The 11,525-nt window shown below is 39.4% G+C and overlaps 1 protein-coding gene across 1 annotated transcript in view; it reads right to left on the bottom strand.

The window, feature by feature from the left end:
• Nucleotides 1-10,625, bottom strand: part of LOC116834330 (isoaspartyl peptidase/L-asparaginase-like) — a 225,575-nt gene extending 214,950 nt beyond the window's left edge. Inside the window, exon 1 of the mRNA XM_032796331.1 lies at nucleotides 10,433-10,625. Coding sequence (XP_032652222.1) covers nucleotides 10,433-10,625 — 193 coding nt within the window. The remainder of the gene's footprint in view (nucleotides 1-10,432) is intronic.
• Nucleotides 10,626-11,525: the final 900 nt, after the last annotated feature.

The following is an 11,525-nucleotide window of genomic DNA, read 5'->3' as shown; positions in this document are numbered from 1 at the left end:
TCAAAGACTTTCGGGAAATCTAAGTACACTGTGTCCACTGGATCCCCCTTGTCCACGTGTTTGTTGACCCCTTCAAAGAACTCTAATAGATGAGCAATCATGACTTCCCTTTACAGAAGCCATGTTGACTTTTGCCCAACACTTTATGTTCTTCTATGTGTCTGGACAATTTTATTCTTTACTATTGTTTCAACTAATTTGCCCGGTACCGATGTTAGATATACCGGTCTGTAATTGCCAGGATCACCGCTAGAGCCCGTTTTAAATATTGATGTTACATTAGGTTGGTACAGATCATTAAGCAAACTAAACTAAACAAACTGTATTTGAGCAAGCTATAAAGAATTACTGCAGGAATAATTAAAAGGCACCATAGAGAGACATTCTCGCGCTGCTTTTGTAAGTAATTTTGTGATTTCCCTTGAAATGTGATTCAATTGACTTCGTAGGTTTTAAATTTGGCACTTAAATGGCCTAATAACTATGGACACTCGTGACAGGAATTAGAAAAGATCACTTTGAGAAATCTGTATTTCCTGTCTATTCGGCAGACAGGATTGGCAACCTTTGGCATGTAGCCCGCCAGGACTGGGCCAGTTGGTTTCCTGTCACATCTGCAGGTTCGGCCAATCCCAGCTCCCTCTGGCTGTGGTTTGCTACTGCAGACCATTGGGGACCATGGGAAGCAGCAGCCAGCACATACCTTGTCACGTGCCTGGAGCAGCGAACTGTGGCCAGAGGGAGCTGCAATCGGCCGAACTTGTGGACACAGCAGGTAAACAAACCAGCCCAGCCTCCCAAGGTGCTTACCCTGTTCTAAGGCATTGGCATGTACACAAATAGCCTCTATTTTGGTGTCATTTTGTTAAATGCCTTATATGAGTTAATATTTCTCACACAGTTGAGCTCTAATGTGCTACCTGGCATACTTGGTTTTTAAATTTCAAAGCATCTTCACTTAAGTCATCATGTCTCTCTCTGGTTTCTCCAGATGAGGAGATCATCAACATAATTGGTCATCCAGTTCCTCTAATGTGTCTGCTTCTTCTTGTGGAATACTTTTTCTGGGACCACAGATACCATAAGGAACAGTATCAGGTGCCTTATCTAAAGATATATATTGTGTCTAAAAGGTTGAAGTTTTAGTTTCAACTTCTATTTATTTCTTCCAGAGTTGGGCATTGAAAGTATGCTCATTATCAAATTCCTTTTATAACTAAGTATATTCTCAGAGAATCTTTTATTTTTCTACTGCCACATTTGACTGCACCCATCCAGGTGGTTCACTAGCTGACTTTTTAACTTTTAAAATCACCATGCATTATAACTTCTGCAGATGTCACTCTCTGGATACCAGGAAAATTCTCCTGGATGGAGTAATAAATGTGGTTACCTCGGAGTTTAAACAAATGTGATGTGTGTCCTTAGTGCAACCAATTTAATCAAACACGATTGAGTTCTTCCAGTATATTATTTTCATTTAGCTCATGAGGCCTCCATTATACATTTGATCAGTTTTAATTTTTCACAAGGTTTAATCCATAACAGAGGCTGAACCTCCACATTCACCATCACAAAATAAAATAATTTCATGGAACATTTGTTCACAGAGCCCTTAAAATCATACCTGTAATACTAACCATTGCCACAATATCTGAAATTATGTCCCTCAGCCCACACCACTTCCAGTAGCTCCCATTGGCCTGGAGCAGCGAACCGCGGCCAGTGGGAGCTGCCATCGGCCAGACGTACGGACACGGCAGGTAAACAAACCGGCCTGCCCTGCCAGGGGATTTCTTTACACAAGCGGTGTCACACTGCATTAAACCTTTGAAAGTGTTTTTTGGTGGTTTTGTTTTCTTGTTTAAAGTTTATTTTTGAAGGTGGGAAAATATTGCATCGATCCTGCTCCCTGGACCCTCGATTGCACCAGCTGGTTTTGGTAATGGGGCCCCTCCTTGGTTTCTTGAATCAAAAACTTTTGGGTAAAATAGCTTCAATGTGGGGCACAAATCCCTATGTCCTACCTTGAACCAGTCCTCTGTTGCTAGCTCTCAACAGATCACCATTTGAGGAATGCAGTCAGACAGCATTTGAATTACATAAAAAGTAAACGTTTCAGAGTGGTAGCTGTGTTAGTCTGTATCAGCAAAAAGAACAGGAGTACTTGTGGCACCTTAGAGACTAACACAGTTATCTGAGCATAAGCTTTTGTGGGCTAAAACCCACTTCATCGGATGCATGCAGTGGCAAATACAGTAGGAAATATATATGTACACACACACAGGACATGAAAAAATGGGTGTTGCCATACTAACTACACCTCTACTTTGATATAACGCTGTCCTCGTGAGCCAAAACTTCTTACCACGTTATAGGTGAAACCGTGTTATAGCGAACTTTCTTTGATCCCCCGGATTGTGCAGCCCCGTCCCCCAGAGCCCTGTTTTACTGTGTTATAGCCAAATTCATGTTATATCAGGTCATGTTATATCAGGATAGAGGTGTATAAGGAGAATAATCAATTAAGGTGGGCTATTATCAGCAGGAGAAAAAAAAACTTTTGTAGTGATAATCAGGAAGGTCCAGTTCCAACAGTTGACAAGAAAGTGAGAGTAACTGTAGCGGGAAAAATTAGTATGGGGAAAGTGGCAGGGGCAACATTAAAGGGATCTTCTGTACTAATATAATGACTCAGAGGTGTCAAATTCCTCGCTTCCCATAAATCTCACTAGGATGCTAAAGATCCTAGTACTGACACTGTGTTAACTTGGCAATTAAATAATTGACAAGACTTTCAGCAGATAGATTAGGAAAAAGAAGAAAAACAGAAAAAGAAAGGGTGGGGAAACAGAAACAGATGTAGTACAGGAGTTCTCAAACTGGGGGTCAGGACCCCTCAGGGGGTCACAAGGTTATTACATGGGGGAGTCGTGAGCTGTCAGCCTCCTCCTCTAACCCAGCTTTGCTTCCAGCATTGATAATGGTGTTAAATAGATAAGAAGTGTTTTTAATTTATACAGGGGGTCACAATCAGAGGCTTGCTGTGTGAAAGGCGTCACCAGTACAAAATTTTGAGAATCACTGATGTAGTGAAAGTGAATGTCTTCCTGCCAAGTAATATTGGCAGCAACTCTAACATGTTGAACCATTAATGAATTATGATAAAGAAAACACACCTAGAAATTTAGTTAGTACAAAAAGGTTGTGCAGCACTCTTTCCATTTGTGCAACTGGCACCCATTGACACTGCCCATTGAGACCAGCGGGAGATCCACCGGAGACTGAGTTGTATGTGGTCCTAAATTCACACCCTAGCACACAACCAATAATTATTCAAGAGGTGCACATGTAAATATTCTTTTCCTTGAATAAGGGAATCCTTTCTGAGGGGATATGACCTCTGACTACAGCTAACAGCCTGCAGATGAAGCAGCAGCAGTTCTAGGGTGGAGGGATAGCTCAGTGGTTTGAGCATGGGCCTGTTAAACCCAGGGTTGTGTGTTCAATCCTTGAGGGGGCCATTTAGGGAACTGGGGGAAAAATCTGTTTGGGGATTGGTCCTGCTTTGAGCAGGGGGGTGGACTAGATGACCTTCTAACCCTAATCTTCTATGATTCTTCTGACCAAGCACAGATCAGGAAGCTAGTTCTCATGCTTCAGATTGAGACAAGCAGCTATCTCAGGAGACAATGGGAGCCAGTAGACCAAAGGTAGGCAACCTATGGCACGTGTGCCAAAGACAGCACATGAGCTGATTTTCAGTGGCACTCACACTGTGCTGGTCCTGGCCACCAGTCTGGGGGGCTCTGCATTTTAATTTAATTTTAAATTAAGCTTCTTAAACATTTTTAAAACTTTATTTACATTACATACAAAAATAGTTTAGTTATATTTTATAGACTTATAGAAAAAGACCTTCTAAAAATGTTTAAATGTATTATCGGCACGTGAAACCTTAAATTAGGGTGAATAAATGAAGCCTCGGCACACCGCTTCTGAAAGGTTGCCGACCCCTGCTATAGACCAAACCAGAGGAAAAGCTGCATGTATATAAGAAGATCATAGAAGTGACAAAAATCTGGAAGGCCCAATAAATGAACTAATAAACTGTGCAAGCACCACACTCTCCCTAATTAGAGTGCTAATTCTACAGTGCCCAAATGTCACCATCAAAGATACACTGCTGTTAATAGTACTGTTGCCTGTTTTAATTCACTTAATAGAGTTTCTCAGCATTCCTTTTTATATTTAAGCATATAGTTGGATCTCTTGACAGGAAATTAGTCAGCTGAGAAGCTGATTAACTACCAAATAAAAGTTTTTAAATCTCAGTAATACTATTGATTCTGTATTGCTTTCTATTAAAGAGCAGAATCCTTGATATAATATGGCATTTCTTTTTTTCCAACCTCCAGTATTAACCTCAACCGCATTCCACCAATGACAATTTCCTATACACAAAGTAAACTAAGTGATAAAAGAAGAAACAGTAGTTTAACACAGCAACAAAAGAAATAGCTTATTGATTTTATAGGGCATATCAAGACAGCATAATCTTCAAAACCTGGTCTCAGTTGCCAATCAATTACTTAAAGTTTTATTTCTCCTAATCAAATTAGTTCCTGCATTGTTTGTTTCAAGTAAATGTATGAAATAGAGAAAAGTGCTGATTTTAGATAACAGCTTTAGTAATTTTAAGTGTTTAATATTCAGTGTACATATTCTTAAACGTCAGTGCACGTTTTAAGCAAATAATTGTGCATCCATGCATTACTGCACATTTAAGACCCCGAATCACACCACACTTGTCAAGGTTTTTTCCCCCACTTTGAACTTTAGAGTATAAATGTGGGGACCTGCATGAACACTTCAAAGCTTAATTACTAGCTTAGATCTGGTAACACTGCCACCACCCAGAATTTCAGTGTCTTGGGCACTTTCTGTCCCCCCAAAACTTTCCCCTCCCTGGGTTGCCTTAAGAGGCTTCACCAAGTCCCTGGTGAACACAGATCCAAACCCCCTGGATCTTAAAACAAGGAGGAATTAACCATCTCCCCTCCTTTCCCCCCTCAATCCCTGGTGAGTCCAGACCTAATCCCCTTGGATTTTAAAAACAAGGAAAAAAATCAATCAGATTCTTAAAAAAGAAAGCTTTTAATTAAAGAAAGAAAGATAAAAATCATCTCTGTAAAATCAGGATGGAAAATGCTTTATAGGGTAATCAGATTCCTATAGACCAGAGGGACCCCCCCTAGTCTTAGGTTCAAAGTTACAGCAAACAGAGGTAAAAATCCTTCCAGCAAAAGAAACATTTACAAGTTGAGAAAACAAACATAAGACTAACACGCCTTGCCTGGATAGTTACTTACAAGTTTGAAACATGAGAGACTGATTCAGAAAGATTTGGAGAGCCTGGATCGATGTCCCGTCCCTCTCAGTCTCAAGAGCGAACAACAACCACACAAAACACACAAAGATTTCCCTCCACCAAGATTTGAAAGTATCTTGTCCCCCTATTGGTCCTCTGGTCAGGTGTCAGCCAGGTTTACTGAGCTTCTTAACCCTTGACAGGTAAAAGAGACATTAACCCTTAACTATCTGTTTATGACAACACTGAAAACCCACTTGAACAGATTCAGATCAATTTATTGAAAAACAGCTTTATACAAGATTTCCTGTACCAAGTAAAACTATGCATCTGCATTAATTAGTGCTGTAGTGTTACAAAAAACAAAAAACTCTTTTAACCACTTCCACTAATATCTCCTGCTGAGAATCCCAAATCTTCAGCAATTCAACTCTTAGGCTCAGCTAAAGTTTTTATCAGGGTTACCCCATATCATCTGAGTAAAAACATCACCATACAAAATCAAGCTGCTCAGAACAGGACTTTCTACAAAGCTAAATTAGCTATGATGAGACAGAGGGGCAAAATGACTGTTTTCAGACAATTTTTAAAAAGTTGGATCACATTTAGGAGATATGACAAGAGAGCAGTTAACGAGGGGAGGGAGACAATTACAGAAGGGAAACAAGGAAAAAACAAAGGGATGAAAAGCAGAAATGGAGCCAAAATGTGAAAGAAAGATAACAGGGAAGGGAGAGAGCATTACAGCTATGAGACAGAATGGTAGGACTGAACAAAATCTGCGAGTAAAGAATGGGCAGTACTGCCAACCCTAAGCATTCCAAATCAGAAGTCAGACCCCAATTCATCATGAAAATGTTTTCACATAACATGAAGTTTGTTTTACTTGCCTTTTGGTTTTTGAGCCTTTAAGGTTTACATTTCCAAGCTTTTCTCCAACACAATGATGTCTAGAAACAATTTTTTTAAACGAATTGAAGCTAAGGTTTTCACATACTAACATGACTCCAGGATCTGGAGCTTTAAGAAGAAAAATTAATCATCACTAACTATTGTTATTTTGTTACAAGTCTCACAATATAAAGGAAGATATGTGGAGAGAGAGAAATACCGGGAAGATAATGGCAGGAAGGGAAAGAAACATGACATGAATAATACGGAAAGATGTGATCCCAGAAATTAAAATGCTATGTGACAGACCAAGAGTTCTCTTCAAAAAAGAAAATTTTGTGTGACATTTTTTCCATTCCTGAATTTCATCTGATGAATCGTCACTGGCTCTGATGTCAATCTATCTTTCCTCCCTGAAACTGAACTACCTTTAAAAGACCTCAAAATTTGGGCACTCTCTCTCATGAAGTCCCTAATCAGCTCCACAAAAGGCCTGTCCTAATATTTGTTTGAAAGAGAGAACACAAGGGGGAAGATAAAGAAAGAGTACAAGCGAAACTGAGGTGTGGAGATGGAAGACTGGGGAGTGGAAGGAAAAAGTTAGCTGCAAGTTACATACAAGCAATCTGGATCTTTATGATTAAGGCCTATGGTAAAAGAAGAGGAAAATTTATAGGAGTGAGAGGAAGGAGGAAACAAAGAATGGAAGGAAAGTAAAATGGGTAGGAGTAGGAAATTATAATTGTGATGCTCTGTACCTCGGGGGAACACCCTACACCCCCATTTTCATCAATATGATTGTGTAGTATCTAATGCAAAGTTTGTCATGTTAGGTGTTTTCAGAAGGCTCGTGATGTACTGAGATTGTTGTTATTGTAATGTTATAGGTTGCAATTTCATGTATATAGTTATGAGGCTGAAAATGTGTCCTCATGGCTTAAAGTAAGCCCAGGTAAAAACTCTCCAAGAGCAGGGGTAGTTCACGCCTCATCAGGGCATGTATGGGACAAACACAGCCCAGCTCAAAGGAACAAATGACACTGGCCTAGGCAGCAGCAAAGGATCTGTTGGACTCTCGAGTGAATCACCCCACTTCCTTTGGTCAGTTTGGGACTGCGATGAGGTAATGCTCACCTGACTCTGAAGGGAGAGGACAAAGCCAAAAGGAAGAAAGAACATGATAAAAGAGAGAGACGTTTGCCATGCTCTTCCTCTCTCTACCACCTCCATCTACAGACATCACCAGTAAGCGACTGAAGCGCTGATCAAAGGAGGGCAACCAGCCAGCCTGTGGTGAGAAGCATCTAAGTTTGTAAGGGTACTGAAAGTGTTAAGCTCAGCTTAGAATGTGTTTTGCTTTTATTTCATGTGACCAAATCTGACTTGTTATGCTTTGACTTATAATCACTTAAAATCTATCTTTGTAGTTAATAAATTTGTTTGTTTATTCTACCTGAAGCTGTGTATTTGATTTGAAGCATGCCAGAAACATCCCTTGGGATAACAAGTGTGGTACATATCAATTTCTTTGTTAAATTGACAAACTCATATAAGCTTGAAGCATCCATCAGGCATAACTGGACACTGCAAGATGGACGTTCCAAGGGCTTTGTCTGGGACTGGAGATATTGGTTAGTGTCATTTGGTTGCACAATCCAAGGAGCAGCTTACATCCCAAAGGCTGTGCATGAACAGCCCAGGAATGGGGATTCTCACAGCAGAGAAGGGTAAAGCTGGCTCCAGAGTCAAGGATTGGAGTGACCTAGCAGATTACAGGTCCAGATAACACCAGGGGAATGTCACAATAAAAAAAATTAACATAAGGAAAGGAAAGAGAGATGAGCAGTGGAATAGGGCTTCATTATTATTATTAGTGGTTGTGCATTTCATTTTGTTAGGATTTTGTTGCTTATCTCCTTATGGAATTTAATCGGTTCAACTTTGGAAAGCGATGGTGGGTCACATTCTACCCTCAGTTGCATCTGTGCCCATCTACTTCTCGGAAAGAAATATTTCTTCAGTGTTTCCTACCTACTGCCACTCAGAAGTAAAAATAAAAAAAAACTCTAAGCAACTGGGTTGAAAAATGTGAGATGAAAAATAAGGTACAGAGTTTCTAATGGGGAACTGTCTGCCAGAGGGCAACTTTAAACCTCCTTGTATTAAGTCAAATTCTATCTTCTACTTACTATACCTTCCGGCAAGTAGAAAAGAAGGGGAATATTTTTATCCCTGTTATTTGTAGAACAGCAGAATTCAGCTATTACAGACACCACAGTGACAACTGAATAATTTCACTTTAACTATGTCACAAATAGAATGGGCATTTTCACAGTACAGAACAGTAAGGGAAAAAATAAAGTGAAAATACACATCAAACTTCATAAACGATTTGTTCCTCCTTAAGTTGTATTAAACGCAAAGAGAAACAGTTGGCATTTTATATGAAATAGTCAGGAGAGAATGTTCTTTAGTGCTCTGGTGAGTGTGTAAGATTTTGGATGCTGAGCTTAAAAAAAAAAATCAAGCTAAAAAATGGAGGCACGCAAAATTAAGTCCTGATCCTGCAAATACTTACATGTGCACTCATATTTACTACTGTGAGTAACTCAGTTGTGGCAGTTAGAAACATGGCACCTATGAACCTGGGGACCTCTGGATGCAAGCTTGCAGAGGGGTGCATAAGGGTTACAGAGATCCCCTAGATTTGGTATTAGTATACTAGTTCAAAGAGTGTTATGTAAGGTCTCTAATGAAAGCCTGTCACACTGCTCATTGTAATCTCTGTGAGATGTATGTATGGATAGTATGTGAGGAGTTAGGTATATATACTGAAAATTATGTTTTTAGGGTCTGTGACTTGGGGCTGGTCACCAGAAGATGATAAATAAATTTCAGTCTACATGTAAACTGAGTATTGTATGCTTCACAATGAACACCTATTTACAGTCCGAGCTAAATGCTAATCAAGTATTTAAAAAGTCTCTAGGGGAGAGTGGAGAGAGGAAAACAAGCAGATATTACCCTGTTTGCAAGGAACGACAATGGCTTTTGGACTATAACTTAGTGACAGAGACAAACTCTGGATCTTTCCACTGAGGAAGCAAAAAGACAGTTTGACCTGTCTCATGAAAAGAAGATCTCAGCCAACCCTGGATGGATGGATTCTGGGTGAGCTTTTGCTCTATATACCATGGCAATGAATTGGTGGTTAAGTTTAGGCTCTAGTATGCAAGTTACATTTTTATTTTCTAGATAGCCCTTTGTTTTCAATATTTCTGCTTGCTATAATTTGAATCTCTCTTGTGCATTAAATGAACTTATATTAGCTGTCTCTAGTGACTCACACACTGCCAAATAGCAATCCCTTCCATGCAACAGTCCATGTCTCCTGTCCGGGAGCATATGAGTAGCTTGCACACTCTAGCATGACCTGGGACAGCTACTGGTGAGCCTGGTGCCGGCTCCAGTAGGCAGTACAACCATGTCAGAGGAGCTGCCTGGGCTGGGTGTTGACTCCTGCGAGTGGTGGCCTGACATGCTGTTGCTTTTGTCCCATGGTTCCTGGTACAGCCCTGCAGATATCTGATTTGATATAAATTTTGTATCCATGCAAGGCTCTACAGACAAGGCTCCCTCATGCTAAGGACAGGTGTCTCACAGCCCTGCATACCACTGGGAAGCATCACAGTAATGGCAGTTGTGCAAACATTTATTAATCTATAGGATTTTTTCTTGTTTTGTGGACTGATGTTATTAAGAGCTCTGATTTAACAGATTAAACCTTGAAATTGAATTGTTAAATATTAAAAGAAAACACCAAAAAGCCTTGATTTTTTGTTCACTAATCTTGCTAAAAAGCAAGAGGATATCTACTAAAGTGCAACCTTAGCTATAGATCTCTCAACCACCCACACAACAGTAAATACTTGTTTAAAAAAAATAGCAATTATTGAACAGCATGAAGAAGAAACACAGCATCCAGCACTGAATCAGCGCCATGGGAAATATGTAAATAAAGTCTTTGGTGGGCAGATTCAACACCACTTAAGAAGCAGCATAAAAAATAAACATAAAATAGAGAAAACTCTTGGGGGAACACTGTGGATATATGAAAACAAAGATGATTTAAAGTATTTAAGAAATTTTTTTTTAAAGTTACTACAATACCTGCATCAAACATGGTATCATCTTCTAAGGCCCGCACAGCAATTTCTACAGCCTTCATTGAACTTCCTCCCATTTCCAGCACTGCAAAGCCACTCTTAACTGCGTTTTTAATTCCTGGGATGCTTCTTTCACCAAACTCATCTGGTATTGCCCAAGCTCCACCATGGACTACAAGAACGGGTTTTGTGCCCATCTTATCAGATCGTCAAAGATGATGTATCTGTTGAAACAAGCAGGTCCTTTTCAATGTAATATTGCACCTCAGAACTACATTCAGGAACATTAAAAGATTAATATTTTAGGTCTCAAATCCTGCTTTCTTTGTCTGTGTTCGCACATGCATAGAGTTCCAACCTCAAGGGTCCAGTTACAGGATCAGGCCCATAGTTTCTGAATAGTTCCTTGCATTATAAATATCAAAGATTAATGTTTATCTCCCTATCCTCTGGCTTCTTCTGTTTTTACGCTTTTAAATAAATTTTACAGGAAGCTCTGAGTAAGCAGACCCTTTTACTTGTGTGTATCTCCTTAGAGGATTGAGGCTGACACAAGCACAGAATTATTAACATATTAAACTATCTTTCGGAGATCAAACCTCAATTGATAGGCAAATTTGGAACAAGAGTGCCTTTGAAATTCAAATTAAAATGATGTGAAACTTTTTATGTAAAAAGATTTTTTTTCCAAATTACATAGAAAAGCAAAATCTGGGACACAAAATTTCATGTGAAATATGTCACCAGTCTTCAACAGATGTAATTCTAATACAATTTTAAAAAAAGATACATTATTGGCTGAGCTGGAAGCAATACCTACGGTTAGGAATACCTAACACTTTCCATTTTAAGCTCCTATTCTCAGTGGAACTTTGCCATAATTTAACCTTTCAGACCTATATTTTCCATCTTTGCTCTCTGCTTCATGTTGAATTCTTTTGGAAGCTTCAGTGAAGACAGTTCAAGTATTTCTGACAAGGAGCTGAGAGGGAAATAAAAAGTTTTCCTAACATTAAATATTCTCCTAAACATTTATTTGAAGAGCTCTATTACCTCCAGGCTTTGGAATAGAAAGTGGAAATTTGGGTGGGGGTAAT

This window comes from Chelonoidis abingdonii, chromosome 3 (genome assembly GCF_003597395.2).
Source record: "Chelonoidis abingdonii isolate Lonesome George chromosome 3, CheloAbing_2.0, whole genome shotgun sequence".
NCBI lineage: Eukaryota > Metazoa > Chordata > Testudines > Testudinidae > Chelonoidis > Chelonoidis abingdonii.
This window is presented reverse-complemented; position numbering and strand designations above follow the sequence as displayed.